This window comes from Falco cherrug, chromosome 2 (assembly GCF_023634085.1).
Source record: "Falco cherrug isolate bFalChe1 chromosome 2, bFalChe1.pri, whole genome shotgun sequence".
NCBI lineage: Eukaryota > Metazoa > Chordata > Aves > Falconiformes > Falconidae > Falco > Falco cherrug.
In genome coordinates this window covers 82,550,629-82,572,801 of record NC_073698.1, presented here as the reverse complement: position 1 = coordinate 82,572,801, position 22,173 = coordinate 82,550,629, and the positions used below count along the sequence as shown (strand labels likewise).

The following is a 22,173-nucleotide window of genomic DNA, read 5'->3' as shown; positions in this document are numbered from 1 at the left end:
TTTGCTTTCAGAAAGTTAGTTTAGAAGCAAAAGAAGGTATTTCAGCAGCAGCAGTGATTTATCATCATGTGCCTAATCTAAAAATAAGGATGACTCTTGAGAAAGAGTAGGAACATGAAAACAAATTTAACTGTGGAAAAAGGCCAAGGAAGAGGAACAGTAGTTTTAATACAAAGCGACAGCCACAACTTTACAACAAATTAGAAAATTCCTACTTAGTGGAATATAATGCTTTACAGGTGACTTGTTCTAGTGGCCTCATTAATCCCAGATACTGAGAGGAATAAACAGTTTCCCTGACAGAACTTCATCCAAGTACAACTGATGATTTTTCAGAGTTCTGAAAGAAACTGGAATAGTATCAATGCATAAACAGAAACCAGTCTCCGACATTCAAGTTACTCAAATGAAAAAGCTATCCTTTCAAATAATACTGTTTGCAACTTGTTTCAGTCTTTCAAGTATGTATTTCACGGCACTGCAATCTTTTAGAATTGTATTTGGTATTATTCTAATCAAAGTATCTTTGGGAAGATTCTATCATCCCCCTTCCACATAGCATAATAAAACAAAAATGCTTTTTGATAGTGTTTTGTTCTCACAAATATTTTATTATAGTGTGCATTTAAAAGTACCCCTTCTGTCTAAATGTAAGACCATGACTTTAAAGTAAAAGAATGGCAAATGGTATGAATTAATTGCATTTTTTTCTTGTTTAAAAGGCTATAAAAGACCATTACAGAAATAATAGGTCATTAGTGAAGTACTATGAACCAGACAGGTACTGTAAAGAACAGAAAGAAGTAGAAGCATTGCAGAAGCATGAGTTAACATCTGGTAGACCTGTCATACAGCAAAATACACTAAGGCCATCTGGTTTACCAAAGCCCAAGAAGTTATTTCACAACATAATAATGGTTAATATATATCGAAAACCTTTCTGCATGAATGACACAAGTGTTTTGGCTCTTTATTATTACACTCATGTTATTCTCTTCCTGTACAGGTTTTTATTTCTTGTTCACACTATCTGATTAACTTTCTATACTGCAGTATGCAACATAAAAAGACAGAGCGATTTAAGCATCTGGAACATGACTGTTTAATGTAAAATATATAAACAATTATCAAGAACAAAGATTAGAACTGCAGTCTTGTGCCAGAGCAATGCCCTCATCACTTAACAGCTAACTATCTCTGGTTCCTCAAGTCCTGCAGGCAGCTACGTTGTGGAGCAGCTTTGCCCAAACAGGCAAGTTCAGAACCCTGCAGCTGGGTCCTCTTCTGGAAGGACATACGTGCTCACTCAAATTATTTAAAGTTGAAGGATGCACAGAATCCAGGTGGCCCACTAATCACTAAATAAATGGTAAGAAGTGTATGTTTTAAAGAGTTTGGACATCAAAGGAACTATATGGCACCGTTTACATTCAGATCAAAACCCTGCAAAGCTGCATTTAGGAACTAAGGCATTCAACAATTTTTCAGAAACTCTTTAGTTTCTGCAACCATAATCATCTACCTGCAGATCAGATAGCAGAAATGACTCCTACTCCTGCATGTCTTTCACTGGGTAAAAAGCATAGACATCTTTTTGGATTTGTGATATTCACTAGAGGTATCCAAGCTGTTAAATTTAAGACATAGTAGTAAAATGTTCATCATCTATATGGCCACATGAGCATTTTGGTTTAATTCAGGAGTGCATTTTTGAAATTCATCTTCTGATTAGGCCCACGTACCTTTCTTTAGTTTTCATTGCGCAGTGTGGCCAGAGCATATTTACACTCAAATGACACTAAAACAGAAGATGCTGTTCACCTACCAGTGGTTTTTCAGTCCACTGGACTGCAGTATAGCTAGTATAAAGTAAAAAGCCCTCAAAATACACAGAACTGTCAACACTGGGTCCTCAGTCACCTGCTTTGCTCTACAAACCTGCTATTGTTATGTTGTAGTACTTGCTAGTGTGGACATAGCCTATGCCTCTGTGGATTTGGTTCCATTGTGAGTTTCTTCTCAGTGGAACATGTAGATTGCTTTAGAAAAAGTTTGTCTTGGCTGAAAGCAAGTCCTCTGTCTTCAACATGAAGTATCCATATATTCCAGAAAAAAATCAGGGAAAGTTTTTTCTGCTTCTTTTTGACTTTTATTTTAGATCCCAATGCTGTGTAGACAGAGAAACCAATGACAGCATGATATACTTCTGAATTTGACCTTCAATGAGGGTCATGGCACTCAGTGCAAGGGATGGAGTGTAAGACTGCAGTGATGCTGAAGGTCCCTGTTTTTGCAGAGAGTTGAAGTTCAGCAAATACTTCTACCTCAAAACTAAATGTATGTTTTCCCAAACACACAATTTTGGAGAAAACACAATGTATTTGCCTGTTAGGCCTCCTCGGTTAAAGAACTACTGGGAAATATAAACAGGATTTTTTGCATGTGATAACAAGAAACTTTGAAAACAGGAAGTTCTCAAGGCACAGAAAGATAAGTAGCATGCAAGCATTTTTCTCTCAAACTCCAGACTACTTGTTTTTCAAAATTATTTTTGCAAAATAGAGCACTTCAGTTTTCTGGAAGAAAAAAAAAATAAAATATCTATGAACCATCTGATATCACAGTTGATCTGTACGTGTAGCCAGACAGTGAAGAAACAGGAACCAGATCCTTATTATGCCTACTAGGAGGCACCAACCTTTATCTTCTAGCTTTGTAATTTTTGCACGCTTCCTTGTGGAATCCCCATTGCTGCCTTATGGAGTAATAGCTCTCATGAACCACAGAAGATTTAAATGACTGAGCCTATTACATACTGTGTTCAAGCATAGGACAGAAATAAGCATACCTAGGTATTTCACACAAAAAATGTCATACTTGTAAGAATACCCATAGAACGGATCTAAGATTATTACACTACTTAAAAATAATAAAAAAGGAATGAATCTGTTACAGTTCAAAAGTTACAATTCACATTTAAATTAAAAAATTCAGCCCTTATCAAAAGAAAAAAAGCCTATTCTGAGAAATTATTTTATAGCAGTTAGTAATTCAAACTAATCCATTAATCCCTTATATATTCTAAAATATTCTGTATGTATCGTCCTAAACCGTATTTTTGTGTAAAGTGCTAGCTGATTATTACATTCCACACCTAAATAAAACCATTTTGATATGAAACAAAAGGGAATATATTCAGGATAAAGCAAAATATTATCCAATGAACAACACATACAGAAACGGTTTCAAATTGTTTATTACAGAAAACTTACATCTAGTAGTGTGTGAAGATGCTGATCCTGGAAAACACTGTGAAGAAAATCTAAATCTTTTTCACTGCAGTCTGTAAGTGCATGAATTTCTTCCAGGCTGTCCAGCACCTGTGAGACTGCTCCTATGGGGCAATAAACAGGAAAAACAACAAAAAAAAAAATCAATAAAGTAAAGACTCAGGGTAAACTGAACTTTGGAAAAGGAAACTTTCACTTCATCTGGTACAACTGGAACAGGAACTTCAAAGAGCTGGAGTTTTTACAGGAAAACTCACTGAATAAACTTTACACATATCAACAGTGATCATATATAGTGTAATTATATGTAAGAAATGGTTTAACTGAAGACAGGTTAAAACCTGTTTTTATGAAGCTTAGCTTTGTTCTATTTTAGCCTGGTTTCCAACGATGTCTTACAAAATTACTTGGATTATCTGCCTGTCCTCACCATTCTCACCCCAACCTTTTTTTTTTTTTTTCCCTCCACTTTTTGAACTGCTGGCCAATTTCAAATACATACTCCACATCAGTAAAAATTGGAAAGAACCAATGCTCCCATAAATTCTTTTTGAATCAGCATCTGAATAGAGCAGGGAAGAGAGAGAAAGACCCGACTGCTGTGTCCTCTGGAGGAGCCAAAAAGGCTGTAACACGAGCTCTGGTTTTTGTTCTGTTTGTTCTGCTTGCCTGGTTATCTCTGACCCAGTTATAGCATTTGCTGCCTTTTGACCAGATGCGGATGACTTTTATATGGTGTAAGGGTGAAAAGTGAAGCGAGGGTTATGGGAGTGATAAGGAGAAACAGGAGGCACTATGGAAGGTGGAAGTCCATGAGGAGATTTGAACTCACAGCAGGGAGGATACAGAAACACAACATAAATCCACAGTAAACAAGCCCATATTGGTTCCTTGTGGAACATCTTGTTTTAAAAATCAGGCATCAGTAGTGGCTGCCTACGTCTTCAGTTTTTCCACAGTGGCATAAGCATCTGAAAATGCAGAAATATGGCACCATATCCAGCGTTAGTCTGCAAAAATGCTGGTGTCTGACAGTGACTGCTGAATGCCTTTTCATAAATAAATTTTTGATTCCGGATACAGAATCGTACACATTTTCTGTTTCACTGATTTCTCCTTATTATGTTTATTCTGTTTACTTATTCATTTGCCAGTGTCCTTTTGTCAAGATAGATAATATTTTACAAGTTGCTGTATTTCTTGAAATTCTATATTCCACTGTATGAACAATTCTTATGAGCCTTCCTTAACGAACCCTTTTGTAATCCACTGCATTTTCACAATGTAATAAACCCCCCAAAACCCAACCCCCTCTTAACCACACAAGGACACAGATTTAAATTCATGTATTTATCTGAAAACCTTGAAAAATCAGAATAAACAAGATACACAAATACTACAAGACTTATGACCTCATGGCTTAGAAGGACAAGTCTAGAAACTCTTGCACCACATTTAGGACAGATCTCAACCCAGGATTCTCCTCACAGTTCCTTGTACATCAAGGCTAAGAACCACAATATTCCCCTCATTTACAACTCATGGCTCAGGAGCATTAAGACTTCTTAGTCCTCTTCCATCAAATGTGTCTGACTACTTTTTTCCAACTGATGCATTAATTTAAGTTCTTTTAAAAAGTGGTGGCTGGTCAACAAATAAAACTAATGGTTTGCATTATTGTAGTTGCTGTGCATGGGTTCAGGTGCACTGAAGAAGAGAAAAAACAGCTCCATCTTTCATAATGAGTAAGTATGATCAGCTGAAAGAAATCGACCACATTCCTCAGCCAGAGCCACAGCTTCCACACTGGGAGACACAGCAGGAAAACTGAGAAAGTACAGGGACTGGGAATCTGCTGGTAAGAACACGGAGAGATCATAGCTAAGCCTCAAAGGCAAGGAAGAAAAACATTACCTAGGGACCCAAAAGGGACTGTGCTGAGTTTCTTTTAACATTTTCAGTATACTATTTAGAAGTTGATGAACTTGGAGATCTTGAAGCCTGAAGGAAAGTGCTCAACTTCCCAGGATGAAGCTGGCAGAAGGGAATTTGTTAGAACACTCTCCTGTTTCTATTCTTGTCATGCTCAAGAGTTTAAATTAATTATTTTCTTTTCTAGCAAAACTTTGCTTTCTGGGTTCAAAGCCCTTTCTGTGGATTTGGACTGTTTAAGGAAAACTCAAGGGAAGATTCACTTCACAGGCTTGTGTATCTTGAGTCCCTAACGCTGCTCAGTGTTGCCCATAACCACTAGGACTTGAGCCCAAACCAGAACCAGTAAGAAGTATGTTCTAAGTTGTCTGCAGTGCTGTATTATTGTGAAACACTGAATACTCCAGGACCACCACATTATTTATTTCACAGTATTACATACTTTGGGAATTTTATTTTGTGGAACACTTTGAGGTCTTTCAAATAGAAATAAAAGTTATTATTTTTTAGTATTTGCATCTCGACAACCCTTTGAATATCTGGGAATTTCAAAACATTAATCTTTGCTCATTAGGTCTTTTTTCTCCGGTCCATTGGTTGCATTGAATAGATGGCTGTAAAAGACAGTTTCCAAGAATACCCTTAACAAATTTGATGAGAAGTTCTAACAGTGACTCTGCTAATCCCTCAAAATCACAGTTCTACTTTACTTTTTTTTTTTACCTGCAATCCTATGCCATATCAACTGCCATGTCTTTCACGCTTTTACAAATAACATGCACCTTCATGAAAAAATGTATATATTGACAGGATGTTATTGCATAAAGAAGTGCTAGAATAATTCTACAGGCATTTTTGTGAACACATAAACTCACTCTGTTACAGACATTTGGTTAAAAGCCCAAGAGTACGTTTCAGAAGAGTTTTAAATTCAGTTAAAAATATTACATGAAATAAAATTAACTAAGCTTTACAGCACACCTGTCCCTCAAAAGATTCATATTCTATCATATTTAAGCTAGATTTCTAACCTTTGGGGAAAGTGTAAAAGCACTCAATACTTATAATTAAAGCTTGTATTCTCTAGGAACAGGATTTAATCTCTTTTCATCATTGCAAATACACCCATTTTAGCCTCAGCATAGATGATAAAGGAAGGGCTTGAGTGAGTTATTATAGTCATACAATCTAAAAGTTCTGATTTCTCATGATCTGTAGCAGTTACAGACAGAATCTATAAATGAAAAAATTAGAATGATGCATAAATATTAGGAAGCCAGGAAAAAAAAAGGAAGTTGACTGACTTGACTGGCTTGCTTGCTTTTTTTTTTTTTAAGACTCCCTAAAGTAAGCTTTGCTGGAAAATGCTGCTTACTGCCATAGAACTTTCAAGTAGCCCCAATCACTTAGGTGAGATGAGTCTCACCCTGCACCTTAAGTTACTATAAAAATATACACACATACAATTGCACAGGAAAGGTTGTAATTCCAGTGATGGAAGCAGAAGACTTCTCCGCAGTAATAGTAAAAAAATCTGCACCAAACATGGTTCTGTGAGAAGAATGTGTTAACTGTGGATGCTACTGTAATTGCAGATGCAAATGAACAGTGATATTCGGGGTCATGCACACGACCTTGTCTTTCTTGTATTCCCATAAAACCATCTCAGCAAGCATGGCTGCAACTATTCACAGTTCCCTCAGGGCTGAAAACTTAACTTATAGTGCTCTCACTATATGGGCTGGAGGGAAGGGAAAGAAGGTCAGAATGCTTATAACAGTCTTCTGCAGTCAGTGCTAGTACCTGAAATGTTTTTATAGTTAGTGGAATGACTTCTTAAGGATGACACCAAATTGCTTCTAAGAAGATGGAGATGAACTGAGTAGCTTTCTGCCTACTGAGGCAGATCTATCACTTCTCAGTTAGACATATCTGCCTTATAAGGCAGTGGCTTGGGATTATTTCTTCACCCAGAGTGTAGTCAGAGTTATCACAGGTATTTCCTGAAGGTTCTGTTACCTCATTTATGGTGATGGCCATTCAAAAATAGTTTTCTCTTACAGCAAACTCTATCTCTAGAGTCTTTGAGGTTCCTATACAGTGCCCTCAATTCCACTTGAAGTTGGCATGGACAATGGTTTATCAAGCTGCAAGTAGACAAAGCTTTGGTAAAAGTGAGCGCTGTTACCACATTCTGGCATCTAGCTATTGTAATCTGCAACACGTGCTTTGGCTAGAGAAACTGAACTTTAAAGGTAGTCAGGAGTTGCTTCTCCCCAGAAGAGGAGAGAAAGCAATAAAAGATAATAAAAGAAAAATCTTTAAAGAACCATTCCAAGAATTGCCTACATATTCTCCAACAGTACTGTGTCTCCACCACAAAACACCCCAAAAGTTTGCTTTTCCAAGGCTCAGCAAACCAGACAGGTCCAACTGACTTTCTCTCTCATGCAGCAGGCGGTACAGAGAATTACAAGTTTCTTTTCATGCAGCAGTGATCTGCAACTGTGTATGACTAAAAGTGTTTAGGTAAAAAAGATCTTGCTGCAAAACACAAGCGCTACATTCTGACTACAAACACATTCTGAGAGAGGCTAAGAGAATTCTTAGTTTCATTGTTTTAATATTGAAGATTACAAATGCCCATTTAAATTTTGGTCAGTCATAAACCCTCTTCTGAGCAATGAAAAGTTGTTAGAGGAAGCCTGACCTTGGTTAAACACAGAAATATAAAACCATGACCTTTTTACAACTCTCTTGCAATTAGTATTCCAGGAAATGACTCTGCAGAAGACCTTATAACAACTATTGTAATAATAGCATATTATTATTAAAGAGACACAGACAAAATCTAAACCCCTTAGATTTGTAGAACTGTATAAAATTAAGGTCCTGACACCAACCACTCATTTTAATCCTGTCCATTCTTATGAACTACCTTAATCTGGATTGGTTTTTCAACTATTCTTTATGTTGTAAAAATAGGTAAGTAACTATACCTTGAAGATTTTACAGTGTTTTTAAAAATAACTAATTAAAGCTTAGCTGCTATTTGCAATTTGTCTGTGTATCACAGCTCAGTTGTTATGCCAGTCAATCCACAATCAACATAAGCTGGTTTCTCCCAGCTTCATCTCTTGGCTGCCTTCTTGTGTGCAGCCACTGGAAATGAAATTACAAAACAACCCTGACTCTCAAAGCACAGGCATTTCAGAAGGTAAGATTTACATTTCACTTTGTTTGTGAAGAGGTCTGAGGCTAGCATGTACAGCAAGGATAGCAGAAAAACCCATCAGAAACTGTTAGATTTTAGAGAGATCAAATACTACAATCACTAAATGAAGTCCCTGGATACAATCTCATAAAAAACCAAGCATGGGCATTACTACAAAGTGCAGTTATTTTCAGGAAAAAAAGGTTTTATAAATATTGTAAGATTCTGACAGAGCACATCTGGTGAAGTGACAATGAGATAATTTCTACCAACTCTATAATGTGAGATTCAGGTTTCATGGATTTTATTTTTATTTTTCATGTATGAAAAATAAAACAAAGGTTCTTTGCTTCTGGTTTAAGACTCCAGCAACACTTACACCTTTAAATGGTAGTTTTGCTTTGCTGGCATCTAATTGTGATACCCCAAAACCACAAGGCATAAATGTTTAACACATTAAGCACTATTTCAAAATGCTGTGGAAATGTTGGGGTGTCTGTCAGCTGAGGTTTTCAAATCATGATCACATACACATTTAAAACTGTTCACTTTACTGAAACATGACAATCTAGGCTCAATATCAGCAAAACTATAAAATACTATGTCCACGTTATATACTAGGCCAGGTTTGCCTTAGTAGCACTGGACAGGAATTAAAAAAAGTATAAGAAACAACCCTCTATTTCCTGTTGGTCCTGTAAAAAAACATACTAAACATATGCTGCTTCCATTAAAGGCGGGAAAAGAATATTGGGGTGATGGCTTTAAATTGAAAGAGGGTAGATTTAGATTAGGTATAAAAAAGAGATTCTTCACTGTGAGGGTGGTGAGACAGGGGCACAGGCTGCCCAGAGCAGCTGTGGGTGCCCCATCCCTGGCAGTGCTCAAGGCCAGGCTGGATGGGGCTGTCAGCAACCTGGTGTAGTGGAAGGTGTCCCTCATCATGGTAGGTGGGTTGGAACTAGATGGTTTGGAAGGTCCCTTCCAACCCAAACCATTCTATGATTCTAACCTTTTACAGAGATGGGACCTTTCCACTACTTGTGCTGATTTAACTACCCAGATTAAGAGAAAGCCAAATGAGTACCAGATGCTCTTCACCACTTCAGACCACATCTGCAAGAATCACTGGAGTTGTGATGCCTCTAACCTCACACAGTAACTTGTTGCTCTTTGCTGTCCACTATATTACAAAGCAACTATCTCTGTAAGGACAGAAGACAGCCAAAGCATGTGTATATATATGTCTATAATAGTTTAAGATATGGTGGGAGACACATTTCACATATACACACAACAGTGTAATTCAAATGAAAGGCAAGTAAGGACTCTATCCTCCACAAATTCCAGCTATATAGTGTTTAATGACTTCTTCCTTTTTAGACAGAAACCAAACGGCCAAGTTTAGACACACTCTAAATTTACAAATAAGTGTGCCTACACACACACAGTTCTGCGAATGCTACTGGGAAGCAATTTAAGACAGTAAAAATATATACATAAACACTATATATATATTTTCTTATATATGTATATATAACAATCAGGAAAAGTCTAGGGAGAGAACTAGAAAGGTGGAGATTTATGCAGACTACAGTGAAACTGCAGAAAGAAGGCACTTTGTGTGATGGAAGGGTATTGGGATTTACAACCAAATTAAAGAAGGTAAGAATACCTATGGAATACGAGAAGAGAAAAGCAGGCACGTAAAAAACAGAGCAGAAAACCAAAGGAAATAGGTGCAGAAGAGAAAAACAGGGAGAAAGAAAAAGACTGAACAAAGAAAAAAGAAAACGGGGGCAAAAAAAAAAGAGAAAACAAGAGATAAAAGTGTTCCTAAACAGAAGCAGGAACGCAGAGGAGAGTACTATATACAGAAATACAAAAAAAGAGGGGGACAAACAAGGAGGGGGGAGGGGGAAGGTGGGGGGAAAGGGGGCAGGGAGAAAACTGATGCTTGACTTTGAAGATAGCCTTTGTTTCATTCCGCATGCACAGGGGTGCTGTGTGTATGCATGCCCCCAGCCTTCTCCTATCTCCGTACTTGGGGCCTTTACACAAAGTTTGCCAATTCCTTTTCCCAGTTACCTCCCACTGTAAAACTAGCCACAAACATGACAGAAAGCAGTCTTGTGTGGTGGTAAAGAAATATGTAGTGAGAGGGTGTTGTTTTTCAGACCAGACCTGCAACTTACAGGTAGCACACTCACATGCAACTGAAAAAATAAGTATTTTCACAAAGGAATGTCCTTGACTATTACTTCTTCCGATACTTTCTTCCTCATTGCAAAAATATATGGAAACTCTTCTGGCAAGTACAAGGGGAGCACACTCTGTCAATCAGTAAGTTCACTGAAGAAACTCTCTATGCACAAACAAAAACCAAAAATCACTGGCAGAAGCTCTGTATGAAGTTTCTTTTTTCTCTACAGCTGTATAAAAATACTACTGTTTCAAAACTTTTATAGAAAAATCCACTGAATTCTCACTTTTGTATTGTGAGACAGAGAAACAGGACAAGGAACAACATCCCCCCAACCTACAAGATCAAAAGAATGAAGCAAACAACAAAAAAATGTGCAACTTTGATCAGAAACAGAGACATGGAGATATGCCTTGCTGCCCTGACTTAGGATGGAAGAAGAATTGGTAGCCTGCAAATCTTAAAATGCTTCAGGAAAGAAACCACTTTTTATTGCTTGTATTTTGAGATGCTGAATTTGTTGGTTTTGAAATGGTTGCAGTTTCTATCAAAGGGCCTAGAATTTCACACCTTCTCCTCTGTCTAGTACAGTCTGCAGGTTTCAGAAGTGCTTGCACTTTCAATTTCTCACGAAGTGTGCAGCTAATTGCAGCAGAAACTCCTACCTACATGCCAATATTAGTCCTCTTCATTAAGGAGACACATACTAGATTGTTATTTAAATCAAGTGTATGCATATACAAAACGCATATGCATATATCATGTATCACATTAACACAGAATGATCAAGAAAGTTCATGCAAGGGTATAGCAAGAAAATAATATATGACTAATGTTACAGTATATGTTTAGTGTTAGGAAAAAAAAGCCCAGTAGTCCATGAAAACATTGATTTTGGAACTAAAATGCAAAATCAAACCATTTTATCCTTCATTCATTTAAAGAAAATTAACTTTTATTTCAGTTGTCTTGCAAATATTGAAAAGAAAAAAATCAGGTAATTTTAATACTGCCTCTAAACTTCAATCTTCAGAATTCCCTGGAAATCATATTACTTCTGGTTCATTATACTTTCAAAGTTATATACAGATTTAGTCAAAAACATATAGACTATTTTTCTTGAGCAGGCAGTATTAAAACTGAAAATAGCAAAGAGAAGAAAGCTGATTTTTAAACATGCAAAGACATACACCATAGCTGAATGATAGGCCTTAAAGGAAAACAAAGGGATACCTACTTTCTGCTGCTAGAAGTCCTAGTAGGAAGGCAGCATTTGGACAAACAACAAACAGTATGAAGATTTCAGAACAAGCGATTTATCAAGCTGCAACCTAGCACACTAGTTTAGCCACAAAATAGTATGAACAAAGTGACAAGGAACCCCCCGTCATTCTTTTAAAACGGCTTCTATGTGTGAAGCAAACGGGACTTGCGAACTGGGATGGGAGGAAAACAAACACCCGGCATTGGGAAGGAAGGCAGTGCATGTATGCAGTGTTAGGTATCTGTAATACCAGACTTTCTTCAATGTTGGTTAAACTATTGCAAAAAACTCATGGACAAAAAATGATTTCAAGTAAGACTATCGTAAGAGGTCAAATGACAAACTATTTCAACATACTGAAACAAAGTGTAATATCATATTCATTAATACAGCTACTAACTAGAATTTAGGAATATTATACTGAAATAAATTTTTTTACACAAGTTTCAGTGAGAACCACTATGAGAACAATTTAGAAATACAACCACTTTATTGATTTTAATTAACAGTGACTTTATATACTTAGAAGTTTTTGTGTCTAAACATACCAGAACAAAGATTAAACCATAAAGATGAAAAATCATAAAGATAATAATGGAGTACAGAAACACTCAAACTCATGATCTCAAAACTGATAGTCAGTTATACCTGTAATCCTAGATAAGGAATTTATAAGAGTAAATTGTAAGATGAATGTAATTTTCTTCCAAGCACTCATACTTTAAAATGTTACACAAGACTCTCTGCAAGTATTTACAAAATCAGGGGTAATCTTTGTATAACAACAGTATTTCTTTTTCTTCCTCATGTTGATGAGACTGATTGTTATTAAGATATGGGCTTAGCACCTGCTGGTTGATCTCACCCTGAAAGACTATCGTATTTAGCTTTTTTCCTCATTCCTATTACTTTCAAATTTGAAAATCAGGATCTTGTACTGTTAAGAATTTCTCATTTGACAATATAGAGCCTAACAAGATAAAAAAGAACAAAAGTCTCAATTTACATACAGCAATCCTGAAACAAAGTATCAAAGTGGATTTGTAAAAATGCCATATGAAATTTGTGCCTTGCAATTTGAGAAAACAAACTAGGAACACTGTTGTAGACATAAGATGCCTGCTTTCTGTGCAATGCAAAAGCGATCCTTCTGCATTCATCACCCTACACTGTTACCACGGAGCTCAGAAAGCATGTAAATGTTCAGGAAGTACTGCAACAGTGCTACTTGTTAGCCTAGGCTAAATGAGTACATTTGGCCAGTCAGGCTGTTATAAAATATGATGCTGTACTTTCTCTGTGGTTAAGCTGAAGCACAACATTATAAAATATCTCAAGGGGATCTAGAACCGTTTGCAGCAGAAAGCTACTCTGAAACTTGTTAGCTACTTTTCAGAATATGAGCACTGTAAACCGAGTAATTCAAGCAGGCATTATCAAGGAAAGTCCTTTAACCCAAAAGGTAAGGTTCGCTTTAATCTAAAAACCAGTTTTCCTGATTTTTAATTTTTTTTTTTTTTTTTTTTAAATCAGTTTCACAGAGACTATGGAATATCCACTGGCCTAACTCCAACACTGACTCAGTAGTTTTGAAAATGTGGCTACAAAAAGGTTTTGTAAATACAAGGTTACAAAAAGCCTCTTCAATTTATGGGCTTTCCTAACTGTTGGCCTAAAACTTTCAATGCCCTGAATCTACTTAAAACTCCAAAATAAACTAAACAGTCTTCCTGAATTCAGCTTCCCAAGTCAAAATGTCAAACAATTCCACAGCCTTTCCTTGGGCTACTGCAGAATGGGGGAGCTGAAGAACAAAATGAGGAAAAATGAAAAGCTTTACACTGGTGATGCTCATTCTTCACCCAGAGGCATTATTATGAAAACACTTGAAAATTACACCTCCATGCTCTCCGTTGGGGGACAAATGGTCAACATATGAGAAAATCCTGTCTTGATCTAATGTGCAGTCAGGTGATAGGAGGGCCAGGGAGGGCAGGGGAGAGGGGAGGGAGTTGGATGGGGAAGGGCAGCAGAGAGCAAACTGATTGTGAACTATTCTGGCACCTAATTAATTTCAGGGTCCACTTCAAATACCCTCTAGTGAGCCAATTTTTTTCATGCACCAGATTTAGCCTTTAGGGCTGCTAATTGCTAACTCCTGATTTATGTTTGTTTCAGCATACTAAAACCACCCAAAACATTCACTGCCTTGGGAAATGGACATTTTATAATTTCTTGATGACAGGCAACCTGAAAGTCAGATGTTTTACATTCTAGCAAAAAACATTTGCAAGATGCTTGTCATTTGAGCTGTTCTGTAGCTTTAATAAAGAAGTTATTGAACACAGCCTATCTGCAGTAAAGTAATGTTTTAGTTTAAAAATATTTACCTAATTTTTCAAAATGTTATAAAAGCCTTTGTCATACTCTCTCAAAATTCAGCAAGGCTGACTTCTGTCATGTTACCAAAAGAATGATAGTCGGGTTAAGTTAAGTCCTGCAGAGGATAGTTGCTTGATAAAGGAGGAAACAGATCACCCAGGAAAAGCTGTGGGAACCAAGAATTATTAACACACTCTGTACGATTCGAAGGAAGATGTGTACAGAAAAATACCTGGTTGACTTCAAACAAAATTTATCTGTGCTCACTCCTGTCTAATTTTGCTGAACTTCACTGAAAAGCTCTCTAACAAGAATATCCTTTGTGATTCTGCATCTAAGAAAGTCATCTGACTTGCTACTTATAGTGCCTTCATATCCCAGGCTATTACTCTGGTAGTATAGGAAGATGCTCAAAGGCTCCAGCAATCCCAGGTTCACTGAACTCTGAGGAAGAACACCTCTAGATTAATCTGGGAAAAAGACATAAATGAAATTTTCTGTTTCTGTGTTTAGAAAGACTTGAAGAGGACAGGATATGCAATTTGCATAACATAATAAGCATTTATATTTCTGCATCTTTTATCTCAGTAGGAGTTCTGCATTTGCCCATTTCTGACAAATCATTTACTTTCAATGATAAGCTTCATGAAATTTTATGGGAGGATTAAATAGGCAGCAACATTTAAAATATTAAATGCTCTTCATTAGAGTTTATGATCTGGAATAACATTATGAGATGTTAGGAAGGAAACTTAAATAACCTTAAGAGAGTCAAGTTTCTACTGCAATTCAAGAGTTTTATGTCTAATTTCTATAAATTAGTTCAGTTTAGAATCATCACAAGAGCCTGTCTTTACAAGCTAGTAATATCTGAAAATGTTATTAGTGTACTTCTGAAGAGGAAACAATGTATCTAGCAATTTCAGAAGTAGAAAGTTGCAGTATCTTTTCCTGCAAGCCTCAGTGTTTATCCTGTGATATTAAATATTTTATCAACTAATGTATTTGGTCAGGGAAACAGCATGAAAACTACCCACTCAGTATGGTTTCCTGATCGCTGTGATCTCCCATCAGTGAGATCAACAATGTCACTTTAGAGAATAATTATGCTTTCCTGAGAAATCCAGGTTGTTGTTTCAGTTCTTTCAGAGAGAACACAAGATAACAATGGATCCAGCACAGATATACTGTAGCATTTACATGTGTACTGGATTCATCTGTTCTGCAAATGGAAAAAAATAGAACTTGTACCTTTGCTGTACACTGAGATCTGCAATTACATCACTCTATCAGGAAGACACATGTCCTGTTGATGTGAGACTGAAACTGGAAAGAGGAACTGCAGTTTTTAGATTAGGAAAGTTGCCACTGCCAATCATGTTGGTGGCCTATTCATTTTTTTAAATGGGGGAAGTATCTGGAAACAAACATTAAAGCACTGCCAGTAATTCTGGGTGAAGTAAACCCAACTTACTCTTTCTTTAAGAGTATATATGCTTACATGTACATCAGCTGGCTACCTGAAGTTTAGCCATGATGCTGTGATTACCCATTTGCAATAAATGATCTGAGATTCCCATTCACTTCTATGGAAATTATGAACAGTGTGCATCTCTAAGGACAAAGCAATCTTTTAAGTACTCAAACTTGAATTCCAAGAAGTTAAATTTAAGAATTCAACAAAAAAAGCTGCCCCCAATTCCTATATTAATGGCATTAAAATTATAAAAAATTCTTGTTCATATGAAAAAGCAGAAAAGGAACACTTAACATATGCATTCAGTAATTTTCTCACCTGTAAAGATATTGGGAAAGCGAATAATCACACAGCAGTTCAACACACGTAATGAAATTCTTGAAAAGCGTTCTAGTAAAGTAGTGTAAAGCTAAAATATTCTGCCAGTACTATTTAGTTGTTTAGAAAAATGAAGAGAGGGTCCTACTGGCCTTAGATTTTTCTTAAAAGTTCATTTAACTTGCTCCTAAACTGTCATTTTACATCAGACAGACAAACACAGACTTTTGCACTGCAAATGTTCTGAGGAATGCTATATCAAAATTAAGAGGCATAACTATGACAGGGCTGTGTTTGTATAGGGACTGACAGGTTATTTAAATTCCTGAATATGGGCTGAGACAAAAGGACTGCTTGGATTAAGATCACCGTCCTGCCCAAGGCCTAGCTATGTATCGTCTTCCTCTGTGAAGTACATTGGGAGGTCCCTGAAATGTACTGTCCTGCTTTGAAGATTTGAGGGTCTGGATTATAGTATCAGAAATACTGTCCAGCTTACTTTAAAAAGGAAACATCTTAACCATACTGTTCTCTAAAACAGGTGGTCAAGAAACTGGTACACAATGGTTTCTTTTAACCAGTAACTATTAGTAAGGTATTAGAACCTTGCACCTGCCCAAGAATTCACTACAAAATTTCAATAAGCTTTTACATTCAAATAATATAAAGAAAAATATGAGGTTACAGCACTATTTGTAATTAAATGTATATACAACAAATAAAATGAATCAGAATTTCTGTAGAAACTTACAACTCTGCAGAGATCTATTTTCTCCAGTCAATAGCACCATTATCATTGAAAATTATTTATGCTTTCATATTTAAATGTTAACTTAATATGCAACTTTATGAAACCACAAAAAAATTAGTAAATGCTTGGTACTCTAGTCAGAACAGAATTAAGACAGGTTGACTGCAGTAAATACACTTTCTATTAAACTACCTGAGGAGGTGGGGTCTTCAGAGAAATCTGGCAGCTCTTCAGGGGGGTCACCATAGAAGGAGTTGAATTTGTGGCTTGACACAGCTGCTAGTACTGCTCCCTGAATAAAAACACCCACAAAGTTACACAAAGAAGGATAATGAAACAATTCCAGACACCCTGGATCATTCAAACTCCTGAGGTCTCTTGTGTGTTGACATTCTCAGTGAAGACTAAATAGATTTTCTATTTTTAGCTCTGCTTCACTGTTACCAGTGACCATATCCAACAGAAGAGCTGGTCATACATCACTATAATAAACATAAAGTATATTCTTTGTGAGAGGATCCATGAGAACAATTTTACACGGGTAAGCATTTTAAAACTGTAAGTGTTAGGCATAAATTCCCATAGTACAATGCAAACAAAATAACTCACTTGTTTCTCTTTCCTCCCTAGAGTGGGTAGCTTAGCAAATATAAAAATTCACTCCTTAAAGCAAATCAATATGTTGTTACTTGAGAAATTGTCAGAATCTGACACTGACAGCACTAGGATATTTGACACCCATAATGTATCTATATGAAAATGTAATAATCTCAGAATCCCAGAACGAGTGTTACATGCGAAGTTACAAAGGCAGAAAAATGGTTGTCTGCTTCAACATACATTTACTTGTTCAAGTAAATTAGTTTAACCACTCAGGTTTTAATGCCTTACAGCCGTGGCTGTAGTCAAAACAGAACACAAATAATTTCACGAAACATTCTGCAAGGCTGTGCTTTGGATAAAATGGTAGAAAACAAATAGCACAGATACAAAAGCTCTCAGGAGACTAAATACAGTGGCCTCCCCAGGAAGAAGTCTGGGAACTATGCCTAGAGCAGGAAAACAGGTCATATTCTAAAATGTACTTGCTAACATTTTAATGAAAGGATTACCTGGACATACCTGAAACCACCCAAGAGAAAGCGCTGTTTATCATGACCTATGGCAACTGTTGCACCCTAATCATCAGCTGTTTTGCCAGCTACATTAAGCTTGCAAAGCAGCAACTCAACGTGTATACCCAATCCTGTATTTTATGACAAATTATAAAAATACCTTATGAATTGTAACACTGCATGATTCTGTTAAAATTTTCTCAACCTTTCAGTGAATTAAAAAATGTTTCCATTAAACTTTTCAAGATAGGAACTAAAGGGAAACCATGTTGTTTTGGGCTAAAATGTCAACATTCTTTTCAATGCATCTGAGAAATACTTTTGTGTATAGTTCAACATAAAGGGGATAAACTGAAGAATACGTCTTTGCTCTTCTTGAAAAAAAAAACCACCCTAAAACATTATTACATTCCTTTTATTATAAATATAACACAATAACAGAAGACCATTTTACTATTCTCTCCTCTCCAATAACTCATGTTATACAGAATTAATGAATTAATTTGAAGACCTCATACACACCTGGGTTCATACCAGACAATTTGCACTGAAAATTAGTTTGAAAACTACGCACTAAGAAAGGATGAACACTCTTAACGAGACGTCATTGCAACAAACAACTGTGAAGGCCCATTTCAACTCTTTATTTTATTGTCAACTTCAGAGCACAGATTTCTTTTAGCATTTTTAAAATGAATAAAGTATCACACACAATTCAAGTTATGTAATTATATTTTTTTAACACTACATTCATTTTACCTTTAGTTTTCGTCTTGCATTGAATTTTCTCAATTGTTCTACTGTTTCTGGAAGATGAATCTTGTATGCATAGCGATCTCTCTCCTTAAAAACACCCACAAAAAACAAAACAAAGAAACATTAAACACAAGCTCTTAATATTATCTCAACATTAAGAAACTAGACAAGAAATATACCAGCTAACAAGTATCCTAAGGAGAATGAGGATTTGTTGCAACTTAAGAAAAACCTTAGGAAAATGAGAGGGATTAAAATATGTTGAAAACATTCTTGAGCTAGGGATATTTTCTTTTTGTAATTTTGTTTCTCACTTTGTAGTAAGACCCTAGCTTTTTGTTTTACCGTTGCACTGTTAGTCAGTCTGTGCCTAGCATTAAACTTTGAAGCTGGCAAGCACAAAGTAGTTCCGCTTCTTGGGATTCACCAACTCCAGTGAAGTAAGGACTTCAAGTACCCTTTTAAGGGGTGGTTGGTATCAGGTGAGCTTGAGAGATGGGGTACGTGTCCAACAGAGTAGGAAGTGCCAGCTTGATGGCTGGTGACACCAGGCGCTGGCTTACAGAAGGAATTCTCCATTGTACATGCAAAAGAAACATTCACCAATGAACAGTGGACAGTGGGGACAGAACCTGCAGCAGCTGACTACTTTCTTCCCCTGCCCCAAATCATCACAGAAGCTACATACACTTATTAATTTAATGTACATATTTATCACATGCATCTCCTGAATCAGAGTGAAATCGCTGGCAGAAGTAATTCTGTCTCTCTACGGCACTAAAGATGTCCCTGCCTCATGCTGTGTTTGGCGGCTATCTATAAATGGTTTAGAAGAAAATTCTGAGTCAGCAGGGCAGGCAGTTTATCACAGGCAAAAATAAGAGGACTGACTCACAGAATGCTGGCCTAAACTTGGAAACAAAGTTATCTCAAACTAAATCTTCTCTCTCCTGGCTTGTCTTTGAACAAGTAACAGCAATATCAGAAAGAGACCACAGACATCAAAAGTGCTATTCATGCTATATAGGCAGAACTTGCACATTTGCATTACAGAATTACCTTTTTAAAAAGCCTAACCAACTTAGTTGCTGAAACACAAAAACGGCAAAGCTTTCTGCCAAAATAACCCTCAACAAACCCCTTGCTTTAGCATCTAAATGTGGGTAAGCTCATGAAGTGAGAAAAAAGTCAAATTACATGCAGGTTAAACCAGATCACCTGTGTTTACCACAGGTGCAATCACTGGAGTATCATCATTCAGGCTTTCCCAACATGGTGTCCATTCCTATGCTCTTTGAAATATTTTGTGCACTATGTATGCCCCAGATGAACAGACAGAACTTTGGCTCCTTTTGAGTGGAAATGTTTGAACCTGCAGTTTCCCAATATTCAGAAGAGTGCCTTAACCACTTTTATTCCCAAGAGGCGCATACTCCTGTCCTCCTTTTCTAAACTATATCATTCTGCAGCTTGGAATACACGAGTCAGAGCCAGAAAAAGAGCAGAGAAGTGGAGGAATGACTCCATTCACTACTAATTACACCATTTACTTGGAGGAAGAAGAAGAACATATAAGCCTGTGCTTCCCAGGTTCTTCTTTTTTTTTTTTTTGTGTGTGTGTGTGTGTGTGTCAATATTTGTCTAATGCAGAACATACAAACAGTCCAGTAGCAGACATTAGAAGAGCACCCTTTCCAAGTAAGTGCCCTGTTTTAAGTTAATGATATTATGACTCACTCTACCCTGCATCCACACTATAGGAAAGAAATAGAGGATAACAAAGTAAAATAGTTAATTCATCAGCTTCTGCCAAAGAAGATACAAAGCTCTGAACCAGTACTTGCCAACTTTCAAATCTGCAACACACCTATCATTTTCCAACTCCAATGTCTAGCACAGCCTATTAATAGGACTGCTGAGAAACTAGGTGTATATTCTCCTGCTCCTGTTCCTGATGTTCAGTGTCCAGCAACTACTCTTCACTGGCTCAAAATGTGTTGTAAATTCTGCCACCACTGAAAAATAATTTGATTACCAGATGCCATATAATTTTATGTAGTTAGAGGCCTTTAAGTGACACACCAGTACATACTTCCCTCACTCTGGTGGGGTATTTCAGGAATCTAATGCAAGAAAGCAGCACGGTTAAGTAGCACGATGTACTGCAATAAACTGCATGGCTACATGCATAAGAGGAAAGAGGTCTAGATAGGACTGAGCAAATACGAGAAAAGAAATTATTCCTCTAGAGTATGAGAGCCACAGAAAGACACATGAATACCTTCATCAAGCTTTATTCTGTGCAGCCCTACTCCCTGTACTCTGGTGCTGCTGAAGGTACCTAAGTGAGCTGGCTCTTGCTGCTAAGCAAGAGTTCAAGCCTGGCAGTTATCAAAATCTCAGGCTCTAATCTTAGAAAGCATTTAAAGCATATCATATCACAGATTTTGTACAATGTCACGGCTACTTTGCAAAGTTCAAAGAAACAAAATAAGTAAATCTTTATCTCCCTTGAAGAGGAAACTGGTATGTAAACAGCTGCTTTTACTACCTTTAACCATGGATGATTCAGTGCTTCATATACTGTTATCCTTTCTGCTGGATCCAGCATAAGCATGCGGCGTACCAGATCTTTGGCACTTTCGGAAATATGGCTCCATTGCCTAGGATTCATCTGATTACAAGCAAGAAAAAAAGAAATTAAATTAGTAATAAGAATATAGAGAAGAACCTACTCATTATGTAAAGTAATTGCAGAGATTTAACACTGTTCGGTACTTGCAAACATTCCGTTACGATATATGTAAAAGGAAGTTTTAAGTTTTTTAATAACTTACACATTTGTACATTATTTGCTATTGAAATGGCATAAAAATTGAAACCAGTGAGCACTGTATCACATAAAAGCTGAGATATCCTTGGTATTATGTAATAAACACTGTTTAATTTTCTACCTATGCTACATTTTGTTCAGGTAAAAGTGACCCTTCACTAGAAAAAGAAAAAGTAATTAGGCTTTGTCTGATAGTTAACTATGCCCGTGATAAATGTAGAAATAAATGCTATTCCTGATACCAATATAAGGAATCGCATGACAGTCTGTCTATATGAACCCACAATTTCATGCCAGTGATGCTGTGTAAGAAGGGAGTAAGTAAGCTAATGCCTGTTGTGAACTACTCTGGTGCTGTCCTGCAGGTATCATGGACAATGGCCCTTCCCAATGAATTCCTTTCAATTTGTAACAGTTAAGCATCTTCAGCTGCTCAGGTAGGAAAGCACACTAACAAACAATTGCAACACTTTTTTGAGCAGAACAGTATCTTTAGGAGACAACAATGTGAAGGATGATTTAGAATATATTTTCATCTTGTGCATATGCAGGTTTATGTTCAACTAGTCAAGATGATGGGCAACTGATAAAACCACAGTAATGTAAGAAAATTCTTTTTGTGGTAAAGGATTCTATCC

At 36.7% G+C, this 22,173-nt stretch overlaps 1 protein-coding gene across 23 annotated transcripts in view; it reads right to left on the bottom strand.

Moving 5' to 3' along the window:
* The window catches only part of CASK (calcium/calmodulin dependent serine protein kinase), a 225,610-nt gene that overhangs the window by 62,070 nt on the left and 141,367 nt on the right, over nucleotides 1-22,173 (bottom strand). For 14 of the 23 annotated variants that reach the window (XM_055703031.1, XM_055703030.1, XM_055703035.1 and 11 more), the window contains 5 exons: nucleotides 21,254-21,376; nucleotides 18,706-18,789; nucleotides 17,024-17,123; nucleotides 11,877-11,894; nucleotides 3,273-3,394 (listed from right to left, as the gene is read on the bottom strand). In XM_055703031.1, the coding sequence (XP_055559006.1) occupies nucleotides 3,273-3,394; nucleotides 11,877-11,894; nucleotides 17,024-17,123; nucleotides 18,706-18,789; nucleotides 21,254-21,376 (447 nt within the window). The remainder of the gene's footprint in view (nucleotides 1-3,272; nucleotides 3,395-11,876; nucleotides 11,895-17,023; nucleotides 17,124-18,705; nucleotides 18,790-21,253; nucleotides 21,377-22,173) is intronic. The other 9 variants (XM_055703032.1, XM_055703037.1, XM_055703043.1 and 6 more) reach the window with 1 other exon arrangement.